Source organism: Triplophysa dalaica, chromosome 1 (assembly GCF_015846415.1).
Source record: "Triplophysa dalaica isolate WHDGS20190420 chromosome 1, ASM1584641v1, whole genome shotgun sequence".
Taxonomy (NCBI): Eukaryota; Metazoa; Chordata; class Actinopteri; order Cypriniformes; family Nemacheilidae; genus Triplophysa; species Triplophysa dalaica.
Genome location: NC_079542.1, coordinates 30,984,060 through 31,009,697, shown reverse-complemented (window position 1 = coordinate 31,009,697; position 25,638 = coordinate 30,984,060). Strand labels below are relative to the sequence as shown.

General features: G+C 43.7%; 1 protein-coding gene across 1 annotated transcript in view; it reads right to left on the bottom strand.

The window, feature by feature from the left end:
• The window catches only part of LOC130427211 (E3 ubiquitin-protein ligase TRIM39-like), a 36,774-nt gene that overhangs the window by 1,253 nt on the left and 9,883 nt on the right, over positions 1 to 25,638 (bottom strand). The window contains 4 exon segments of the mRNA XM_056754452.1: positions 4,506 to 4,739; positions 4,819 to 4,914; positions 5,002 to 5,336; positions 5,339 to 5,551. Coding sequence (XP_056610430.1) covers positions 4,506 to 4,739; positions 4,819 to 4,914; positions 5,002 to 5,336; positions 5,339 to 5,551 — 878 coding nt within the window.

The following is a 25,638-nucleotide window of genomic DNA, read 5'->3' as shown; positions in this document are numbered from 1 at the left end:
ACAAGAAACAATATTAAGAATCAATAATGACATAAAGAAATAGACAATTTGCCTTTATATACTGCACACAAAGCACCATAACAGCATCATATAAATTCAAAGGTAAAAAGATCATCCATGGTATTGTAAAAACATAAAACATGCGGGGGCGGGCGCTTCTGTGAGGGTGTCTTCAAGATGTTGAGACCAACGTTGTGATATGGAGGCGCTGGCTGCATCGTGAATGATTCATGTGGCGGTCCTGACGTTAGCAATGAATACCGGCTCAGCCGAGTGGCCGATGTGAGAGCCACCCCCTGCGAAGGTGGTCCCAAGTGACGAGGCTGGACAAACAGTAACTGTAGATGCCGAGTCAGTAGGTGCTGAGGTGATACGTCCTTCGGGGAGTCATGTGTCAAAGTGGCTGAGGTTTGAACTGATAGCGGAGACTATCAGACCATTCGGGAAAGGAGGCTTTGATGGGATTCGCTGATGAGCAACAGGTCCCTCCGAATGTAGCTTCAAAAAGCCTCCGATGACAATCGGCCTAGGGGTTGGATCTTTGGCTGAGATAGGACCTTTTGGGCGGCTGTGGTGACTGCGCCTATACGAAAAGGAGTGTCCGGAAAAATTTTCTGCGGGGATTCCAGATTGGAGCAGGACGGCTTTGAGGTGCTTCTGAAACCAGAAGCGTGAGGCCGGGCGATTAGATTCATCAACGAAGAGGGGATCCGATAAAGCCGCTATCAGGGGTTGTCTGTAGCGAAGATAGGCTAGGAGGCTGAACAGGTGACTGGAGGTTGAAGACGTAGATGAAATGGCCTCTCCTGGTCTGGTCAGTCTTACTTTACTTAATCGAGTAAGAAATCGCCTCTGATTACAGCACTTGAAGGTCATACACTGTGGGGTGAACCGAAGGGTCAAATTTGGATGTGGTGGAGAACTCCGAGCATCGTAGAAAACCAAAGAACGCCAATGTGAACATGGTGTAGAGTGTGCGGGCAACATGCGTGGAGTGATATCCCGTTCGGAGGGTGGAGATGCATTTCGTGAGCATCTCCAGGGTGATGGGCCTCCTAGCGTCCTGATGGGCGGGTTGGGATCTTCGAATGCCCTGGATAACCATTGATGTTGGAGAGCTTGCTATGGCCGGCGACGGAGAGTTGTAAATCAATTTGTGGAAGAACTGGAGTCCACTTAGGTAACCTCTGATGGAGCTGGCCTTTTTGCAGTGTTGAGAAATGAGATGTAGGAGGTGATGGTGAGGAGAGAAAAATCTGGGAAGGGAATGCTGATAGCCTTGGGAAATGATTTGAAGCTTCTCAGGTATGATTGCAGGGTCCTGGGGGAAATTGGAGAGAGGCATCGAGAAGGTTTTGCAGTGGGTGATTCACTGGAAGATCAACTCCGAATAAAGTGGTACAGGAGTAGGCATGGGGTCCGCTTAAGGCACTAACAGCTTGAACATCTGCCAAAATCTGTGCTCTGACTCTGCTGAAGACTTGTGGAGGTTCCATCGGACACGCATGTGGAGGCGCGGGCATCGCGATCGCCGTAGCCAATGAAAATGCAGGGCGTGCCTGTTGGAAAGAGAGAATGAAGGAAATGGCGGCCGCTTGCGTGTCGTGCGGAGACAGGCTCACGCTAGCGTTGGCAGAGGCACCAAAGAAATGGGGACCTGGGACCAAAGCTTGTGACTCTAGCGGAGGCTGCATCAAGCTAGAGATTGATTGATTCCGAGCCCGTTGCGGGACAAGCAATCTAATGGAGGCCACTTGTGTGTTTTACGGAGACAGTCCTGCGCTAGCGCCGGCAGCGGCGCTGAAGAAATGTGGTCCGGAGACCAGTGCTTGTGTTCCTAGCTGAGGCAGCTTCACGCTAGAGACAAATTGGTGCGCTGGGGCTCCTGACGGTTGCCGGCCAGCCTGGCCTGGGTGGCTAACAGTGTCGGCTGCTTGTGTAGTCGAAATCTGATACAGAAAAGTCTGTGAACCTGCTCGCTTCTGGCCCAGGACTACCTGGGACCCATATGTCTGGCAGTTATGCGATTATGATTAGTGTCGCATAGCAAGGTTAGTGAACGTACGTTGTTTCTGCAACCATAATGAACGCACGGGTCTGTTAGCGAAGGTTAAACCTACCGTATCGAGTAGGTATCAAAAGTGATACAGTCATGGTTATGATATATCTGCTTGCAGATGGAAGTAAACCAGAGTGTGCATGATGCTTAGCTTTATGCGCGAGCAGCGAGATGTGGTGGGAGAGCATGTTAGAGTCACCCACATGTTCTCAATAACATTTTCTGTTTTATGTTCAAAATGCTGTGCACACTGCATGGGTAGTACATGATCAAATAATTCGGAGTTAACGCAGCTTCTAGGTTTAAATTCCAAGATGCGGTTGTGTTAATTTTGAGAGACTATGGAGATTGTGAGAATAACCAACCGGTGAATAAGCTGATGCGTGCCACTGTTTGTCTAATTTAAGGTAACAGCGGCAGGCGCCAACCATGTTTGAGCATGCACGATTTAAACGTGATGACCATTATGGACGCACACACATGAACACAGAAGCATTTAATCTGCTCAACAAAAGTGACTTCTGGTGTGTGGTTTACAAGGTGTGGTTCACTCATTATTACATAGTCTTGTTTTCAGCCCAACATATACGGGATAATAAGACATTAAGAACATTGCGCATTTGGGAGTATTGTTTTAAAATAAACGCTCTATATGAATGCTGAGAGAGTATAAATATGAATCAGAACTAAAGTGCTTAACTCGCCAGATACCAAAAGGATGATGCCACCGATTAGCAAGTAAGCACTCGACGTCATTAGGCGACATTAAACTACTTTTTTGCAGGCTGTTGCTATTTCCAATTAAATAAAGAGTTGGCAACACTGGTTCGCTGCACGGCAGGGGCGCCGTAAAAGTGCGCTCGGGCTGCCCAGCGACATCCCATTCTCGAAGGCAGCCGTGGCGACGGCATGACCGCGGATGAAACTGTATATTGAGTAAAAAGAGTGTAATCACCCAGCCTCTTGCGCAACGGCGAGTTCTGCGTTTCAAACACAAGCAAACACAGTATAAACAATGCATCATATAATGCGATTTATCTGAAATAAAACACTGAATTTGGGGTTGAATAGATCGAGTGACTGCATGGAACAACAGAATTAAGTAATTCCACTAAGATGATTGTTTCTCTTGGAAGAAAATTTGCCTGCCGTTGAAACATAATCACATTGGCTTGGCGTGTCGTATGATTAAATTTAAATGCGTCGATCTTGTGAATACTCCTGTCCCGATAGTAGTCAGCTGTCGCTAGCAGCGCTGACGTATCAAACGCGCAGGCCTTGAGCAGCGAGGTAACGTGCTGGAGGCTCTTGTATTTGGGAACAAAGGAGTGCCGAGCGCTATGTAAACCAGTGGAAATACGGAATCACATCTCGCAGCTGCGGGGGAAGATATATGTAGTATGCTTCACGGATCGGCCTGTCGCAGGGCTGCAACGATTTAGAGATCCGTAAGATCCATCGAATACATAATGTCCTGCCTGTGTTGATGAAATCCTTTAGAGTTTGGATTCCATATGTAATTAGCTTTATGAAAAGCCAAAAGAAACATGCAATATAAACAAGCTGATGTTTTGCTTGTGCGTCTATTAGCAGCACTTGTTGCAAAACGTCCGAGGCATGATTAAAACTTGTAGAGAATCCTCAGACATGAAAAAAAAAAAATGTTCGGACACAACATGGAACGAAGCATATCGATGTTTATCTGGTGAGATGCATCAGGTAAGATTGTTTGTCTATTTATGATAGAGCATGCTTGAGGGTAGATGCGGTGGTTGCTGATGATGTACCAGCCGAGATGGTTGTGCTGAGATTGAGTGCTCGGGCTGATAGGTATTTGCTGATGATGGAACAGCGGGCTGATTATATGCTTAGGTTCGTCCCGAACTTTGTTAATAAAACATTGTAAAGAGACACAACGACGAGTAGAATGTGCAGCAAATGGAGATCCAATAGGCTTGTTCGACTTAAATGATCTTGCACTGCAAGATCCGACATGCGGATGACATCAAAGTACCGTGAGAATGATTCGAAAGCAAACTTTTATGATTTTTCAAAATAATAATTCCTCTACCCATTTGGATTCAGTTTTTATTGGCTCTTGAACAGAGACACAATCAATCATTGGAGTCTGGGTTCCTCACCACAGCAGGGCAGTGTTGGCTTGCTCACCGGGAGACTGCATTTATTTATTTATTTATTAATTAGATATTATTTATTAGAATGATCTTGCTCGTTCTATAAATACCATGCACTGTGCTGTGTTTTACCTTTTCTGTTTTTCCTGTTTGCCCATGTAAAGCTGCTTTGGAACAATGCACATTGTGAAAAACACTATATAAATAAACATGAATTGAGACACAATTACAGGAGCGTGGGAACTGCAGTCGGTTTTAAAGGGTTAAAACTGAAATTACCTATAAACAAAAGTAGAGAGGGATTGACTGACCTGTATGAGGTGGAGATGATGGTCAGTGTGTGAGAGCTGCTCCAGCTCACTGTCTCTCCACTTCAGCTGAGTGATCTCCTGCTCCAGATCTTTCATGAGATCTTCATCCTGTTTCTCTGCTGCTTTCTGCTGCTCGTCCATCATCTCCAGCAGCTCAGTCTGACATCTCTCAATGGATCTGATCAGAGCGCTGAAGACCTCAACACTCGCTGCTTTCTGCTCATCTGTGTTCCTCTGAAACAATACGGTTACATTCTCATTCATCATCTTTATTATAAGAGAAATTAAAACATATTTAACATCTTCAGCTCACTTTTCTGAGTTCTGCTGAGTGTTTGATGTCTTGAATCTTCTTGATTCTCTCCAGGATCATCTGCTGAACGTTTGTCTGTGTCTTCTTCAGTTGAGTCTATAGACGGACAGCAACACACAGATACATTGTATCACAGGTAAACAGGTTATTAAATCATGTTTTCATGTTGTTATTGACTCAAACCTTCTTCTCTTTACTCATCTCCTCTAGAGGAACAGTGTTGTGAGTCTTGTGGTCTCCTTCAGTACAAAACACACACACACATGTCTGATCATCTCTACAGAAGAGCTCCAGAGGTCTCTTATGTTTCTGACATATATAGTCCTTTATATTCTCCACAGGATCAATCAGTTTGTGTTTCTTTAAACTAATTTTTTGATGAAGCTCCAGGTGCCTTTCACAGTATGAGGTCTGACACATCAGACACGACTTCAGGGCTTTCAGCTTTCTTTTATCACAGATGTCACAGAGAACTTCAGATCTTCTCAGACTGATCTTTTTCTTAAAATGCAGTGCGACTGTCTAAGTGTTGTGTTAATCTTGAGGTCTGGTCTTTTACTGAATGTTTCTTTACACATTGGACACGAGTAGATGTGACTGTCTTCCCAGTACTGTTTCAGACAGCTCTTGCAGAAGTTGTGTCCACATGGAGTGCTGACTGGATCAATGAACAGATCCAGACACACAGAACACTGAAGCTCCTCAGTCAGAAAAACACTGGATGATAACGGAACTGAGAAACAGACAGAAATCATGAATGTTGATTACTTAGATTTTGTATGTTTGTATACAAAAGTTTGAGTTTAGAGATTTTTCATGTTCTTGAAACCGTTTTAAAAACATTCAAAAGGTCCATGTTCCGGTTTGTTTAAATTTCTTCCAGCTAACAACAGACACCATCGTGAACATTAGTGTTTTCTTAAGTTGTTCTTGACCCTTGTCTTTCTTATTCTATCCACATACTCTACTAGTGTACTTTTAAAGTACAGTTATCATGTTAATGTACATGAAAAAACAATCCAATGGTATTGATTTGTGTTTGTTGAAACCACGATCATGTTGTAGTTGTCACTTATCTTGCCTGGTTTGAAATACTATGTTGCTGATCATGAATAAAAACTTAGTATGAGATGAGGGAGTTTGACAGGTTTTGATGTCCAGATATAGTTAAGACAGGAGTTAGTTGACAATTACAACTACAAATTTATTTAGACAAACACAGAGATGAAGAATCAGTGTATGAATCTCAACAATGGTGATAATCAGATCAACCCCCATGCATTGCAGCATGACGTTTTCATTTGTTGATCGTGAGCATTGTTGAGATTCAAAAACGGATTCTAGGTGTCAGGAATTTTTTATGCATTTAGTATGTTAAAGCATCAATGTCGCACGAAAACTCTAAGGGCGTGTCGGCATTTACTCCTTAAGCCTGCACAAGTATTCCACGATGCAGAATGTTAGATTTACTGCACCACTAGAATCAGCAGAGACATAGTATTTATATGAACACACGTACATGCCAAAAAGTGTGTTAATAGCACTATTAGATTAAAACAGAGTATGTATATGTGCGCACGCATGTAGTGTTTCTTTGCAGCACAACATTGCTATCCACTGGCCTGGTATACATAATACATAGTTTTATTTCTTTTCCCGAATCTATGTAAATGCAGATTATATCAATAACGCTGTTGTGTGTACGTGGAACTTTTGAAAAACGCAACTGAACAACTTTTCAGTGTTATATCGTCTAAACGTACTATAAGCTTTTATTTGCACCCTATTTTCACAAATTTATCTGGACATAAAATGCAACAAAACTCTCATCTTGAAATGTTATTTTAGGATCAACAGCACAGCACACATCGGTGAGTCAAACTGCAAGACAGTGGCATAGCCAGAATTTTATTTTTGAGGGGGGGATTTTGCATACGTATAGGTTTCTATACATGTAGATATTTATAGGTACTTAAATGATACACCTGTATTATACAGTTTATTTCACCATTTTAGAAAACACAAACATAGCCTAGCGGCTCTAAATCTGGGGCCCGTTCTTCGTACGTCGCTTATTACATCCGAGATCAAATGACACATCCGAGATGATATCATCGTGCTAATCATGATCTGGCAAATTGGGTTCTTCGAACACACCTGCCGGATATGATTAGTATCGCTGGATTGAGTTATCTGAGATTATTGCGCGTTCATGCGCTTGTTTAAAAGGGGATATGTATCGATAGTAGAAACAATGATCAGCAACGCTGCTATTGGCTGCTCACCATGGCAAAAGAGAGCGCTCAGTTTTTCAACACAACAGAGCAAGAATTACTACTGGAAGGGTTTGCTGAGTTTGAAAAAAATAATTAAAACGCCAGGGAACACTTCAAAGTGAAGAACAACAATATTCTTCAAACTGGTAATCCTTTCTACTTCTACTGTTAAGTATCTGTTACCAAAAACATTTTAAATGATGTGTTTGTCTGTTTATAATCAGCAAAAAAAAAAGGCGGAGCAGAAAAACAGGTAGTGGTCCTGCACCCCCACATTATACCCCTTGTGACGAGTCACCCGTTGCGCAATCAGCGTCGCCATGGAGACAGGGGAAATCAACGAGACGCACCTGCAGGTCGTTCAAAACACAATCCCAACAGCTATAAAAGCTGTTGGTATTCTGAGGGAAGGTGAGCTTGATCTCCACAAACCTTACTGAGCAACTTACTCACGTCACGTATTGTCTTCCTCCTAGACTCCGAAGGCTGAAGGACGGACTGGATGACCAGATTCATATTGCCGGCTATAGTGCGGTCCCGGATATTCCCTTGGGCGTACATGTGTACGAGGCTCCTAGAACGACTACCACTTTTCCCCTACCCGGAAATCACCAGCACCTTTGACCGGCACCATCTTGGTGCATTCCCCTGTCTCGTTTGGAACCTTCAATAAAAGTACCCTCCGGGGCCGTTTATTGTACCTGTTGTGTCCGTGTCGTTGTTCTCCCCGTGACATTTGGTGGAGAATGCGGGCATAGCAACGACACGTAGGCTAAGATTACCTCACCCCGGATACTTACAATTTTTTTTTTTTTTTCCTCTCTCTCTCTCTCTCTCTCTGTGCATCCTGCAGGACACGTGCAGCCCTCTCTCTTTCAAGATGGAGGACGTTATCCGACGCCTGGCTGAAGTTGTGGTACGCCAGCAACAGTTTACAGAGCAACTGGCCAGCCGGCAGGAACAGACAGACCAGACCCTGGGTATGATCCGAGAGGGTATGGCTGCCCGAACATCTTTGCCAGAAACGAGAACTGCGGCCCATCAGCTTTTGACGAAACTGACGGACCATGACGATATAGAGGCCTATTTACATATTTTCGAGGTAGTAGCAACGAGGGAAGCCTGGAACAAGGCCGAGTGGGCGAGGATTCTAGCACCACTTCTGTCCGGCGAAGCTCAGCGGGCCTACCATGCCTTGCGACCACCCACCAGCGAGGACTACGAAGCTCTTAAACGGGAGATCCTCGCCAGGGTGGGTCTCTCCCCTATCAGTGCCGCCCAGAAGTTCCAGCAATGGACGTACCAGGAACGCATCCCAGTGAGAGCCCAGGCGGCCCAATTGTCCCGGCTGGCACATCTTTGGCTAATGACCGGAGAACCCTCAGCCCTCCAAGTGGCGGAGCGCGTAATGGTGGACAGGCTGTTAAGAGCTCTACCCCGACGTTTCCGAATGGCTGTCAGCATGGGAGGACCATCCACCCTACGCGAGGTCGTGGAAGCGGTAGAGTTGGCAGAGGCATCAGTAGCCAGAGAGGCCGGAGAGAGAGAGCTGGCATGGCCCCGGAGGGGAAACCCTAATTGGCGATCGCTGGAGGGCACCTCGAGGCCAGTACATCAACCCCAAGCAGCTACGCCACGGGATGAGCCGAAGCCTACAGAACAGACTTCCGCAGGAACCCCCCCTATGTGGCTCGCTGGCTGTGCGGTACACCAGACCGTGCCGTCGGGAGCTTCTCGGCGGATGGTCCGGGGAGATGGGCGACCCATCACCGCTACGCTGGACTCCGGTAGCTCGGTCACCCTGGTACAGCCCGGCATAGTGTGGCCGGTGGGCCGCAAGGGGCGACTACAGAGAGCCCGAGCCAAAAAGGAGAGGAAGCCCCGACCCGTTCTGATGGCCACCGAAAGCGAAAAGGAGGGTGAGGGTCCTGACCATAATCTATTCACTGACCTATACCAACAAGTGACCATAAGGGGATCGTTTGGACGGGAACAACGGGAGGACCCCAGGCTACAAAATTGTTGGGGCCAGGTGAGAGTAGTGGACGGAGAAGACCGTCAGCCCGGTCCACACCCGGTTCCCCATTTTGTTATTAAACAGGGGTTGTTGTACTGCGCTGCTATGAGGCGGGGGGAGGAGAAACTCTTGTTGGTGGTACCTGCAACCAAAACAGCAACGGTGATGGAGCTAGCTCACACACACCCCATGGCCGGACATATGGCTGCAGCGAACACCATACAGCGTATCCGAGATCGTTTCCACTGGCCAGGTTTAGAAGGCGAAGTGAAAAGGTTTTGTCAAAGCTGCCCCACATGCCAGCAGACTTCACCCCAATGACCCCCCCCAGTCCTCTCATACCCCTACCAGTAATCGAGGTGCCCTTCGAACGCATCGGGATGGACCTGGTAGGACCGCTGCCGAAGTCTGCCCGGGGGCACGAGTATATCCTCGTAGTGGTGGACTACGCTACCCGGTATCCGGAGGCTATTCCATTAAGAAAAGCAACGTCGAAAGCGATAGACAAGGAGCTGTTTCTACTCTACAGCCGGGTAGGCATCCCCACTGAAGTCCTGACTGACCAGGGGACCCCGTTCATGTCCCGGCTGATGGCGGACCTCTGCCGCCTTCTCAAAGTGAAACAACTCCGGACCTCTGTGTATCATCCCCAAACTGACGGTCTGGTTGAGGGATTTAACCAGACGTTGAAGAGGATGCTCCGCCGAGTGGTGGCAGAGGATGGGCGCGACTGGGACTTGTTACTGCCCTACGTGCTTTTTGGCGTACGAGAAGTGCCCCAGGCGTCCACTGGGTTTACGCCATTCGAGCTTCTGTTCGGTCGACAACCCTGCGGCCTTTTGGACATCGCCCGTGATGCCTGGGAACAGCAACCTGCCCCCCACCGGTCTCTGATCGAGCACGTACAGCAGATGAGATCCCGCATAGACAGAGTGATGCCTATTGTTCGGGAACACCTCGTCGAGTCCCAGCGCGCCCAGAAACGGTGGTATGATCGGCCTGCCCAGCCACGGGAGTTCCAACCAGGAGACCGAGTGTTGGTGCTGATCCCTACAGCCACATCCAAGTTCTTGGCCTCCTGGAAGGGACCCTACGTTATAGTGGAGAAGGTCGGGCCGGTCAACTACCGTGTCCGTCAGCCGGGAAGAAGACGAGAGGAGCAGCTGTACCACATTAATTTACTGAAGAAGTGGATCCCCACCCCAGCCCTGTTGGCGATTTCCGTTCCAGAAGAACCACCAGTCATCCCAATGGGAGAACAGCTGTCTCCTCTCCAAAAGAAAGATCTACAGACCCTGGTCAGTCAGTTCCGAGATGTATTCTCAGAAAAGCCCGGGCAGACTCGAATAACCCAGCACGAAGTACGAACACCACCCGGAGTCATCGTCAGACAGCGGCCCTACCGGGTACCAGAGAATCGTCGGTTGGCTATAGAGGAGGAAATCAACAGGATGAAAATGCTTGGAGTGATAGAGCCCTCCCGCAGCCCTTGGTCCAGTCCCATCGTGATGGTCCCAAAACCAGACGGCACTCTCCGCTTTTGCAACGATTTTCGGAAGCTCAACGAGGTATCCAGCTTCGACGGGTACCCAATGCCCCGGGTGGATGAACTCCTGGACCGGCTAGGTAAGGCCCGGTACATTACAACACTTGACTTAACAAAAGGGTATTGGCAGGTGCCCCTGTCCCCAGCCTCCAAGGAAAAAACCGCATTCAGCACCCCAGGGGGACATTGGCAATATAGAGTCCTACCTTTTGGACTGCATGGGGCACCGGCCACCTTCCAGAGGATGATGGATATTTTGCTTCGTCCACATCAACCATATGCTGCAGCCTACATTGATGATGTAGTCATCCACTCGGGGACCTGGGATGAGCACCTGGACCGATTGCGGAGAGTGCTGATGGACCTACGGAAGGCAGGCTTGACGGCGAATCCCAAGAAGTGCCACCTCGGACTCGCCGAAGCCCAGTACCTGGGATACAGGGTCGGGGGAGGTCTTATCCAACCACAGATGAAGAAGGTGGAAGCCGTCCGGGATGCCCCTCGACCCCGTAACAAATCTCAGGTACGTGCCTTCCTGGGGCTAGCGGGGTACTATAGGTGCTTTATCCCCAACTTTTCGTCCATAGCCAGCCCCCTGACCAACCTGACCAGGAAGGGGCAGCCAGAGAACGTGAAGTGGACACCGGAGGCGGAACAGGCATTCCAGGTACTGAAGAAGGCCCTTTCGTCATCTCCAGTACTACATGCACCGGATTTTGGCTGCCCCTTCATACTCCAGACCGATGCTTCCAATACCGGAATAGGAGCGGTCCTGTCACAGACCCGGGATGGGGCTGAGCACCCGGTGGTATACATCAGCCGCAAACTCACCCCGGCGGAAAGTCGGTATGCCACAGTCGAGAGGGAGGCCCTGGCCATAAAGTGGGCAGTCCTGGAGCTACGCTATTACCTCCTGGGACGGAAGTTCACGTTAGTAACGGACCACGCACCACTCCAGTGGATGGCCAAAGCTAAGAACAATAACACACGAGTAACAAGATGGTTTTTAGCGCTCCAGGACTTCCACTTTACTGTGGTACATCGAGCCGGGACCTCCCACGGGAATGCAGACGGTCTGCCGAGGATCTGGTCAGGGTGGACCACTAGGTCAGGTGACACTCAAACCCCCCCACACATATTTCCATCTCCTTACAGGACGGCCCAGGCGAACAAGGCAACGCTTAGGGGGGGGGGAGTGTGACGAGTCACCCGTTGCGCAATCAGCATCGCCATGGAGACAGGGGAAATCAACGAGACTCACCTGCAGGTCGTTCAAAACACAATCCCAACAGCTATAAAAGCTGTTGGTATTCTGAGGGAAGGTGAGCTTGATCTCCACAAACCTTACTGAGCAACTTACTCACGTCACGTATTGTCTTCCTCCTAGACTCCGAAGGCTGAAGGACGGACTGGATGACCAGATTCATATTGCCGGCTATAGTGCGGTCCCGGATATTCCCTTGGGCGTACATGTGTACGAGGCTCCTAGAACGACTACCACTTTTCCCCTACCCGGAGATCACCAGCACCTTTGACCGGCACCATCTTGGTGCATTCCCCTGTCTCGTTTGGAACCTTCAATAAAAGTACCCTCCGGGGCCGTTTATTGTACCTGTTGTGTCCGTGTCGTTGTTCTCCCCGTGACACCCTGCAGAAGAGCTGGCCCTTGGGCTAAATGACAACCGACCCATTGTAAAGGGCATCCCTGGGGGCAGCTCTTCCTTAGACCTAAAGCCAGGGACCAGTAATAGCAACACCTTAATTACAGCTAAATGAGTTTTAAATCATCTTGCTACACTGTAAATAATTTATTGCTGCGTTAAATTATTTCTATAATCCAAATGGCTGGTACAGTCATTTCAACAAATAAATATTTAGTCAATTGGTTTGAATTGTGATGGTGAAAATTGCATAACAAATGTAAAAATATTTTGCAATATGTTATTGATCATATTTTTTCCTAGTGTATTGTAATGCCATTGAGTTCTCCTCTTTTGTGTAGTTTTGCATAATACTTACACTTTTACCTGTTCCCAAGAAAGTGGTGGCTGAAATATGTGCAGTAAGTGGACATTTATAACTTTACAACAAAAGGAAAGAAAGTGCAACACTTTGTAATACCCATTTTTCTTTTGCACAGGACAGTGAAGAAACCCTCTCAGATGACTGTCCTTTGGAGGAAGTACTTGTAAGTGCACAAATAACTTTATTTAATTTATAGATGTGTACATATTATTTCTGACTGGTTATATGAGTTGCAGGAGGAAACGCCTACAGAACAAATTGATACAGAGGTGGGCAGTCTACTTTTCCTTTTTCTCTAACATGAGGCTTGTGTTGAGTTTATTTTTTTAATGGCACAGGGGGATATCCGTACTATAAACGGAATCTTCAACAGAAAATTTAGTATTTTGCTCTTAAAAAGCAAAAATTAAGGGGAGAAATTGAACTTGGCACCTCAAAGAAGAAAAAAACTGACACTAGAGATTGAGTTGCTTCAAAAGGAACTTCAGAGTAAGTGCTAAAACCCTATTTTTCACAAAGAGCGCTATTGCTGCCCTTGGATAACAATATATCTTATTGCAGGCAAAAGATGACCATCACTGGCTTTTCTTGAGAAACAATAATTGAAATAAAACTCCATGAACTAAGCATGTTGTCTTGTCTTCTATTATTAATTTAATGAAGGTTTATGTGTAAAAAAGAATTCAAAAATGGTGTTCCACAATTCTGTCCTGTGCAGCTCTGCCACTAGGTTGGTCCAAGTGTCCCTCAGACCCTTAAGACACTGAAATCTTCCCTTTAGTTGGCCAAAGGTCATTTCAATGCGTGCCCTTGTCCTGGCTAGAGCTGCATTGTAACGGGTTTGTGGTCCAGGGAATGGTGTCATGAAGTACTGCCTGCAGGCATAGCCCCTGTCACCAAGCAGGACCCCATCGTAAGCACCGGAAAAATGCAGTTTTGTTAGGCTCAGAATAAAGTTATGTAATACAGTGAGTTTTAAATAATTTTAACCACGTTCAAATAATGTTCATGAATGTGACTCTCTGAAAATCATGGAGTCATGCACAGAACAGGCCATGTGGCTTCCACATTTGTGATGTGGAACATGGAGTCACACACCATCTAAAATATTTGAAATCAGTCAACTGCATACTTTTTGATTACATTACTTTTTTATTTTTTATTTATTGCTAATCTGGAATATTAATAATCGAAATAGTAATTTACTTGCACATTTACACTGTAAAATCCCTTTCGGTTCACAAAATCCCCTTCATTGGGGCCAGGTGGGGCCTTGATGGGGACATGTCTTGGTGCAGTCTATGGCACCAATAACGTGTGGGAAGCCTGAGGAACAAATAATGTAAGTCCTAGGCTACTTTTTGGCATGATCATGATTGATTGATCATCATTAACAATTAAAATATACCTGCAATGGGAAAATAAATCTGCTTCACAGCCTGTGGTCTTAAGTGTCTTGGAAATACCACAAAGCCCCCTAAAAACTGTTTGAGTGACAGCTAAACTTTGCGAATGGCATGACATACAGCACTTTTACACAAGTTTTCTGCATCTCCAATAGTGTAAAAGAAAGTGCCACTCGCAAAGAATCGCAGAGCTATACAAACTGTGCAGTTGTTAAAGCCCGACTGCGACGAGTCGAACATTTAACGTGTGGCTCCAACAAGTTGATAATGTAGATTACACCCTCCCGAGATAAACGATATCTCTCAATCAGTAGATTATCGCGCAGCGCTAAAGGATTCTGTCGATATTGCAAAACGCGATTAATTCGAAAAGCTCTTCAAATTATTCTGATACCTTCAGCAACGGATTCCTGACGTAAAAGCGGACAAGACATGGCTGCGGAAGACTTCCCATATCACCTCCGCTTATAAAGCCGGGATCTAATCCTGTTTACATGAAGTAAGCCTGCTCCCGAGCAGGTTCAAGCTTACGGACCTGTTGCTATGACAGCAAGTCCAGGATGAGCGTCCAAGAACCAAACAATCCAAGATCATGCCAAATCGTCAACAATCAAATCCAGCTAACCGAGTTAGCGACGTACGAAGAACGGGCCCCTGGTCCTCACGTCCCCCCATATTTAGCTTTTCTCTCGTTTAACAAACCTGATTTAAATCACCAGCGCTCCATGAATGAACTGTGTTCCGATTGACATGATCCCTACACAGTGTTCACTGCTCTCTACTCCCTGCACACAGGAAATTGGCTGAAGTTTGCTCCTGAAGTTAACTTCAGAACAAGAATTTGCAGTGTCTTCATACACAGACAAAACTTACTAAAGAAGTTTGAAGGGTTATCTAACCGCAATAATGAGATTCATAGTAGTTCATGCGGAGTGTTCGAGGGTGAGAAAAATGTATGTTGAGAAAAGTCTACAACTGTGGTTCTCAACTCTGGACCGCGAGATCCATTTTCCTGCAGAGTTTAGCCCCAACTCTGATAAAACATCTGATGAGGCTGATCAGTGATTTCAGGAACAGACGAGTTCAACTTAATGTTGGGCTGCACAGATTGTTTGGCATATCGCATTAAATTACAGCGAGAGCGATTCAAATCCGTAACCGTGCAATCTGTACTAGAATCGCTCTTGCAGTACTTAAATGTCATTAAATTAAATTCTCAATTTTATTACCACCTTGTACTGTTCAAATTAAGGGGCAGGAGAACAACTCAAGAAAACACTGATCAGGGAGCTGTTGCGGTGTTGAATGGAGGAGACGCGTTTTTAACAGCTCTTCACTGATCAAAAAATATATACAGTTAAAAACCTTGGAGTTGCTTGAAATTGAACATTTGTTTTGGTTAACCTCTTTTCGTAATGCTGACAAGACACAAGAAGGCAGAAAAGGCGGATATGGAAGATGAAAGTGTAATGAAGAACTCAGCTAATGCTGACCTAATTAGCGTGAAGGCAGTTGCGCCGACAAACCTGGACATCATGGATGCTATCATGAACTTGAGTGGCTCTTTTGATAAGAAACTCGAGGCTATTTCTACAACTTTGTTAGAGGTAAACGTGTCTCTTGCCAGCATATCAAACAGGGTGGCCCAGATTGAAAAGGCAACAAAGGCACATGAAATTCGCATCGAGTTGCTGGAGAGGCTGTGCGCACGACTGAAGAATGACTGTAAAACGGCTCAGGGAAAAGACCAGCGATTTAGAATCAAGATCTCGACGGCAAATTATTCGGATTGTCGGCATTAAAGAAGGTGTGGAAAATGGAAGCAGCTGACACAGGTACTGGGCGAGGAGAACACGAATAATCCAGTCAAAATTGACGGGGTGCACAGATCACCAAAGCCTCCAAGAGAAGGCCGTTCACAGGCGTTCATTGTCAGACTCCATCGAACGCATCTTGCGCCTGGCGAGGTCGAAACCCTTGGAATATGACGATCGTAAAATTCACGTGTTCCCGGACCTAGCAGTGGATGTCTTAAAACAGAGACAAAAGTTTGACAACATACGGAAGAAATGCAGGGAGCACGAAGTGAGATGTGGCTTTCGTTTTCAATCAAAGTTTATGGTGACTGTAAGTGGCAAGTAAACGAGAGTCTTTGAACCTGAAATCGACGAGCGAATAGACGAATTGGAAAGGGACTATAGATCAACAAGTAGCAAAGCCACTCTCAAAATAATAATAGTCCTACGAAGCGAGTATAACTCAATACTTTCAAAAAAAAAAAAACCAAAAACTGCTTGCCCACCAGCTGAAACAGGATCAGGCAACACGAGCAATAAATAAAATTTGAGCAACTAACGGAAACAGCGTTGTTGATCCCAAGAAGATCAACCATTGCTTTGCAGGATATTACAAAGATACCCAGATAGCAAATTTTTGCGGCCCAAATCTGGCCCACACCTTACTCCCCATACTTTACTCATCTGGCCCACATATGACGTGGAATGATGGCACTTGTGCGGTCCGCTCCTGTTTGCCAGATTTGGGCCACAGGCATGCCAAAGCTATGCCACATGTCAAACATCAAAACAAATAAAGCAGAACTGAACCAAATATAAACAACAGTTTATTTCAATTCTGGCCAAGATTTATCCCAAAACCAACACCTTTCTGTGCTCCTGTTTGACAGAATTTGTAATGAGTTTCAATATTATTATAGTGATGATTGAGTTATTAGTGATGAACATCTGCTGTTAACAAACAGCATCACTGCAGAAAAGTTCAACAATAACTACAAAAAAAGTATTTACCCAGAGAAACACAACAACTACAACCTAAAATACAACCTGAAATACAACCCAGCTAACAAAAATTTGTTATAAGAACGTTCCTTAGAGGTTTTTCACATGTTTGAATACGTAAAAAAAAATTCAAGTGTTTTAAGAATGTTACCATCATGGTGATCAGTGTTTCCTTGGGTTGGGATCTTGACCCCTGAGCAAAGGTATGTTTGAACTGCGTCCTTATAAAGTTCACTTGTCATGGCAGAGCAAATATGAACATTACTAAATGGTATTGGTGAAACCTCTGTGATGTTTTAGCTTGATTCAGTACTCATTTAGGTTGAGTGCAATGCTAAAGATCCTGATAGGACATTGTAAAATCAGGAAATTTGACAATTGATGTATTTTTATCAAACAACATTTTAGGATCACACAGATATCAAGAATCAATGTATGAATCTCAGCAATGGTGAGAAACAACCACCTAACTCAGATAAGCGGATCAACCGCAATGCATGCTGGAAATTATTAATTCGTTTTGTGCTACGATGTTACCCAGCATGCATCACAGCCTGAAGTTTTCTTTTGTTTATTCTCACCATTGTTGAGATTCATAAACTGATTCTTCATGTCTGTGTGTCTAAATTCTGAGTAATTTTTTTCTTCAAAAAAGCTTTGGAGACTGAAAAATGTAATAAAACTCCCAGATGTTTTAATGTAATTTCAAGATCATCAGGACAGTAATTTAATCAAATGTCAACATGGTAGATATCTCACTGACCACCAACCAACACCATTGATCAGAGCATCATTTCAATTTCTTTGACAAATGTACTTTATACATTTTCAAGAGAAAATGTCAAGGGTCACGAGCCCAGCTCAAGGAAACACTGATCACCATGATGGTGACTTTTATCAGCTGGAAATGATCTTAAAGCATTAAAAACTGACATTTTGAATATTTTAAAAGGAACGTTCTTATAACAAACTTTTGTTAGCTGGGTTGTATTTCAGGTTGTAGTTGTTGTATTCCTCTGAGCAAATATTTTTTTATTTTAAAAAGCAGATGTTCATCACTAATAACTCAATCATCCCTATAATAATATTGAAACTCAATACAAATTCCGTCAAACAGGAGCACAGAAAGGTGATGGTATTTGGATAAATCTGGACCAGAATTGAAATGAACTGTTGTTTATATTTGGTTCAGTTCTTCTTTATTTGTTTTGATGTTTGACATGTGGCATAGCTTTGGCATGCCTGTGGCCCAAATCTGGCAAACAGGAGCGGACCGCACAAGTGCCATCATTCCACGCCATATGTGGGCCAGATGAGTAAAGTATGGGGAGTAAGGTGTGGGCCAGATTTGGGCCGCAAAAAATTGCTATCTGGGATGTCTATAAATCAAGGTGTGAAGCAGACCAACAAGCGATAGACGAGTTCTTTTCCCACACTGTAATCCCAAACAGTTGTACTAGCTCATAACTAATAAGGTCATAACAGTCAAATGTCGTTATGCAGTTGACCAAACTTTAAAGTGTTGAGCTCTGTTAAGATTTATGCCCCTTTAATTGAATAGGGCTCAATATTTTTATAGCTAATTTTTTGTGGAACGCTCAAAAAGTTTATGAACCATACAGTAGTGCCATGACGTTATTGACGTCATGACGTTCTGGTGGGTGGGTCTTATCTCTCCCTCAGGAAAGTGGAGTCAGCCATCTTGAATATGCCCTGATGCGGGAAAGTTTTTGCCAGCACGTGTGGATGTGGAACACAGTTTAATTTGTTATAATTTGTTTGGTATGTGCAAGTTTACCCCCCCGCTTCAAGCCATCACTATCTCAGTTATTTTCATTTGTCTTATTGCCCTCGTATTCTTAAGCGCCCTCTTATCGTCAGCCCTGATTTGGTAAGCTACGCTTAATGTTTTTTATTTATTGAATTTCGATAAATAGTCTTATATTTTTAAACTAGGAATACATTTGTTCAATGTGCACAATGAATATTTGTTGTAAATAGTTTAAAAATCCAAGTAATCGCAACGTTAGAAGTTTTGAACTACATTTCCCATAATGCATGTTTGCCCGGGACATTGACGGTTGAGGTTAGTTTGAACTTTCTGGTAGAGGCAGAGAAATAACGAAAGCAAAACGTTATACCATCTTCCCGGTTGTTGTTTTCGCTGTTCGCCGTTAATACTTACTTTGTGTATACTTATTTCAATAAGTGTCCGCGTTACACCGTCAATATTTTACGTTGTTGAGCTGTCTGTATGTGTGTGCTATTGTGAAACTGAGAGAAACCAATTAGTCATAGCCAAGCTCATGAACGCAACCTATGCCCTTCGTCGCCAAGAAATTGTTGGATCTCTTGTAGCTCCATCGGTGGGAGACATCGTGGACACATGGCCAGCCCTACTTATGGAATCACAGGTAAAAATAAATAAGTAAAAAATCTTTTTCATTATTTTATTGTTCTCCCTGTTGAGAGCAATTTCCTTGAGATAACATCATACATCATGTTTTAAATTAAAGAATGACAATTGACTTTCTATTTTGACCTTGGTTCTGACTTATCCCTAATAGAATTGCCCTTGGTTTTGCCACCTGCCAACTGAAAACTTCTTAAAATACATTCACAATTCCGTTCCTAATTCATCTTTGTACATTTCTGTGTTATTCTGTCCATGTTACAGGTGTTTGCAGAGTTCCAGCGAATTAACAATGTTAACCTGCGCAATCAATTCTACAAGGACCTGGACAGACACACGCCTAAACTCATCACCTTGTTCAGAGACAAGGCCATCAAGACTGGCAAGATAGCGGAGGAGATAGCCAAGCTCATGAGGATTTATGACCTTCAGGTGAATTTTTAACTTTGCATGATTCAGAAACAGATTATTAACAGATTGTTTGTAGAGAACTGAACGAAGCCATAGTGTGCTCCATTGATGATGGCTTTTTACTAGTCGTCAGGCAGGAGCTCAACTCAGAGTTGACTTACCTAACTCAGATCAGCTGTTCTGGAACTGAAAACTCAGTTTCACTTCACAGGTTAAGTCAACTCAGAGTTCAGGGTTAGGCTGAGAGTTTGTTGAACCTCCTTTCTGGAATACCCTCCAGAACCTGTTTTTGAAGTTCATTTGAGTTGTTATTCTGCAAACTGGCATGTAGAAATTACATAAATGAAATGGTAAGTATAAAGCATTCAACTAAACAAGAGTATGCCAACATATAGTTGTGAAACTAACATAAGATATAAGCATATGAAAAGAAAATAGGTTAAACATGTAGGTTAGTTGCAGTCTAAGTGCTTAGTGACAGTAATGTCTAGACATCATCAGCATGATTTGTGTCCTTAAGGGGCTGAACTCATTCTTGTCTTAATTGTGTTTTATAGTCAGCAGATGGTCCAGACCTCACTGACACTCCGGGGAGTCTCCTAAAAGTCGTCACGGATGACCCTACTGATGCGGCCCTCTTCAGCCCTGAGAACATCAGTATTGTCATGGAGGATGAAATACTTGTGAGTGGTCCCACAAATCTGGCTGACTCATTTCTCCTGCTCTTTGGGTACATCTATGCACTAGACCTACAGTACCCCAAGAATCTCGAGCTTAGAGTTGTGCAAAAGGTTGTCACATTTGTCCAAAAGGTTGTCATGTGTCTTGAGGACAACAAACCACTGAAAGGGCTTCTACTGACGCTGAAGAATGATTTGTTCAATGCGTGAATTACTCAGAAAGGATTATTTGTTGACATGGGTATTGAGGAAGTATTTTTTTCCATCTTTACAAATGTAATTTTTTGCCACTTCTACCTCAGATTTAAAGTGTGACACTGTTTGCCTCTTCAACCTCAGATTTAAGGGTTGACACTGTTTGCCTGTTCTACCTCAGATTTAATGCATTGATTGTTAAATTTTAAAAACATTGATGTATTGCCCAGCCAAAGTTTTTGTACTAAATATGTTCGATTCATGCACTATACATGTTTAATGTTCTGCTGCCTAATGCCTTGATGCACTACCTTGATGTTGTCAGTTAAATTACGGCACAGTAAAAACTAGCACTTTATTTGAATGTTGTATTTTAAAAAGTGAGTTGCAGCCTTCAAGATACAGTAGTATCAAATGTTTTTAAACTGTGTTAAATGGCTCCACATTCTAATAGTTGTCATTGTTGTTGAGGATAGATTATACTTAGAATCTTATTGAATTTTATCACGAATCTTTGGTCAGTTTTAATCCTATTTTTACCCAAAATACTGAATCCACCCTCTGTAGCAATGACCACTATCAGAATATGGAAATAATAGCACTTAATGTACTTTAAAACACATTTTGTTTTTATAGAGTCGTTTTGTTTTAATTTATCACAAGCACTTTGTTTTGAATGATCCGTTTTGATTCGTGCCTTTTTAAAAAGCACATTGTGTTTAATAAAAAAAGTTGTTAAATTGTCACTGTGGTGTCACTTTTGTGTTTTCTAACATTGCTAGCTGATTATAATTGTGTGGCCGACATCAGTATTTCAGTTTAGAATTAATTTTGAGTGCATGTCCCACATTATATGAGTTAAGGAATATTAAAAAAAATCGTGTATTTCCCACATTATATAAGTTGAGAAATATTAAAAATTTTGAGTGTATTTTCCCCATAATATGAGTTGAAGAATATTTAAAATTTTGAGTGAATTACTCCCTAATTATAAGTTGAGGAATATCAATATTTATATGATAACATTGGAATAATTTAAGGCAACTGAAAATGTAGTTTTTGTTTTATCTAAACTTAAAACATTTAAAAACATCACTAAAATATTTTTGTGTAATCTGTTACAAAATAATTATTGAGTTCTGTGAATTTATTAGGGTTTACAGTGCAGTTGAACCTTCCTAGCATTAGCACTGAAGCGAAGCAAGTTCTGGATAAAGAGGTTACACTCGAAGAATTACATGAAGTAATATCACAGTTACCTAACAACAAAGCCGCTGATCCTGATGGTTATAGCGCTGAGTTCTACAAGAAATTAAAAAATCTGTTGATACCGATGATTCACCGTTTGATTAAAAATGCTAAAATGGAAGGCAAATTCCCACCAACAATGTATAAAGCTAATATAGTATTAATCCCAAAACCGGGTAGAGACAAATTAAAGATGTCATTTTATCATCCAATATCGCTCATTGCGTTAGAATCCAAGATTATAAACAAAATTCTTGCTAATAGATTAAAAAAACACATTTGCTCCATTATTCTCCAAGATCAGACAGGTTTCATGCCCAACAGACATATATATTTCAATCTAAGAAGGCTTTTTAATATCTTGTATAACAAGAAAAACTCCAAAACCTGTGTAATAAAGTCCAAAACCTGCTCTGAGAGCTTTTGACCGAATAGAATGGAAATATATGATGGCTACATTAAGTAAATTTGGATTCGGTGCAGGATTTATTAAGTGGATTGAAATAATTTATGCATATCCAACAGCCTCCATAATCACCAACCAGGATGTCTCAAACTCATTTAAACTTTTCCGCGGTACATGACAGGGATGCCCCTTATCCCCCTTTTTATTTGCAATTTCTATGGAACCATTAGCCACTATTATCAGGCAACATCCTAGTATTACTCCAATCATAGTGCAAGGCAGACCTCAACATATTTCGCTTTATGCGGATGATGTTCTTTTATACATTAAGAATCCTGAACTATCTATCCCTCCATTACTTAAGGTTCTCAACCAATTTGGAAGGCTTTCTGGATTTACAATAAATTGGGAAAAAGTGAATTAATGCCTGTTTCTGATGATATAGATAAAAAGTTCCTAGAAAATGTCAAATTTAAAGTTGCAAATCACTCTTTTAAATACTTAGGTAAAATTATAACTAAGAACCCTGACATGCTATTAAAATTAAATTCGAAAAAGAAAATTAAACAACTTAAAGACAACATTATTTATTGGAAAACTCTCCCTATGTCTATGGTTGGCAGAATTAATGCCATTAAAATGGTAGCACTTCCAAGATTTTTATATGTCTTCCAGGCGATTAGATTAGATTAGATAAGATTCAACTTTATTGTCATTACACATATTCGAATACAGTGTAACGAAATGTAGTTTAGGTCTAACCAGAAGTGCAATTAGCAAGTGCAGGATATACAGTGTGAATAAATAAAGAATACAATATTAGGGAAATACTATACAAATGTTCTATGACAATATGACAGTCGGTATGTACTATGGACAATATATACAGAAGGATATATACTGTGAACGTTAATGTACAGGTGGTTATGAACAGATAACAATTTAGACTATACAATAGTGCAAGTGGCTTAAGTGTGCATTAATTACAGACAATAGCTATTAAAGTTACAGTGCAGTAGATGAGTTAATGCAGTTATTAAGGTGACAGTGCAGTAGATGAGTTAATGCAGTTATTGAAGTTAGGGTGTAATAGATGAGTAGATGCCGTTAATAGAGTTAAAGTACAGTAGATTAGTTAGTGCAGTTATTGAAGTTACAGTACAGTAGATGAGTAGATGCAGTTAAAAGAGTTACTGAGTTACTAATACAGTTATTGAAGTTATGGTGCAATGGATGAGTAGATGCAGTTAATAGAGTTACTGAGTTACTAATATAGTAATTGAAGTTATGGTGCCATAGATGAGTAGATGCAGTTAATAGAGTTACTCAGTTACTAATAGAGTATTGAAGTTATGGTGCAATAGATGAGTATATGCAGTTAATACAGTTGATGAGTTAGTGCAGTTATTGAAGTTACAGTGCAGTAGTGTCAAGAGCGAGAATCGAACTCTGGTCTCCGGCGTGACAAGTTCCCCACTCCACCACTGAGCCACAGTAGAGGCACGAAAGACAGTGCGGGAGAACCCAAATGCGGGCATGCACAGACGTAGGGGTAAACAGGGGTATTTATTATATATAACAAACAGGAACAAAAAGGGCAAAACAAAACCCACGAGGGGGGAAAACAAGACAGAATAATATATTTAAACAATACAAGAACAAGGACTAACTAAACTAAGAAACAAACACTTGAACAACAATAGACTACACTTACTAAGACACAGGGGTAACTGGAAAAAGGCAGGACAAGGACATTCAAGAACAGGCACGAGGGACATCAAACAGGCAAGGTAAGACGTACAATGAACCAGCACAGGACAATGAAACATGAGGACTATTTCAAGGGGAACAAACACAGGATAATTGGTAGGGACCAGGTGATACAGATCAAACACGAAGGGAGAGCTAAAGAAACAGAAAGGGCGGGAACAGACGAGACTCGGGGAGAGAGTATGGAAAGTCAAAAGAACAAAAACGTCTCTCCCCACATAAAACAAAGGATCCTGTATGAATCATGACAGGACCCCCGCCTTAAGGAGCAGCAACCTGATGCTCCTCAAAGGCACAAACAAGACAAGACAGACTGAGACAAAGACAGGAACCAAAGAGACATGGTCAACAAATCAGGGGCAGGCAGGCAAGAACAAACAGGGGATTGGGGATACTCAATAAAACTAACAAACATGGGAGGGGGGAGGGGGAACAACAAAGTTCATGGGAGAATGTCCAGTAGGGTTGGGATGGGGGGAACAAACTTAGACCTGTGTGACGCTCGAGAGCGCGAAGCCCCGGGGGGCTTAACAGGAGAAGTCCTGGGAGGCACAGTCTTAGTCCCTGAGGACTCTGTAGGAAGAGTTTTGGCTGCCGGCTGGACACGGCTAGGACCCGGGTATGATGCCGGCTGAGTCACTGGACTGGACATTGGACTGGTCGCCGGCTGCACCAGACTGGACGCCGGGTGCACCGGACTGGATGCCGGCTGCACCGGACTGGGCGCCGGATGCACCGGACTGGACGCCGGCTGCACCGGACTGGACACCTCCCCACGGCGCCCCCCCAAAAAATATTTGGGACTCGGGACCTCCGGACTCCACTGCATTCCCCTCCTCCTAGATCGGCTAATGGGACGTGCGGTCGGCGGCAGAGAAGCGGTGGAAAGCATGGTTAGCTCTGTGCTGGCGGAGTCGGATGGGGAGTCCCGCGACTGTGACCGTGGGCGTCTCCCCTGGACGCAGACGGGAATTGAGTGGGATAGGCTGGCGAACCTCACCCTCCCAGTGGTCAGAACCCGGTCCTCCGGGATAGAACCCAGGTGGAAATGGGTGGAGTCCTGGGGGCCACTGCTCGAGAAATTCTTTACCAAGTCCCCAGATCATCCTCTCCCATTCCACCAGCGGAGGAGGAACCATTAGTGAGAGTTGTCCATTAGTGCAAATTAGCATTCAGTATAATATTCCTTGTGTGCAAGTCAGCGGTATAGAGTGCAAATGATGCTGTGTGTGTGTGTAAACAGTCCGATAGAGCAGATACATGAAGTACTGGTGTGTACAGTTCAGTCATGCATGGCAGCCCTGTAGTGCAATGTAAACAACGTAATAGCAGCATTAAAGTTCTGGGAAAAAAGCTGTTTCCTAGTCTGCTGGTTCTTGTCCGGAGGCACCTGTAGCGCCTACCGGAAGGCAGGAGAGTAAACAGTCTATGAGCGGGGTGAGAGGAGTCCTTGAGAATGCTGCAAGCTCGACGCAGACAGCATTTCTTCTGGATGTCCTCAATGGAAGGGAGTGTAGTCCCTGTGATGCGCTGGGCTGTTTTCACCACCCGCTGCAGTGCCTTGCGCTCAGCAACAGAACAGTTCCCGTACCAGACTGTGACACAGTTGGATAGGATGCTCTCTATCGT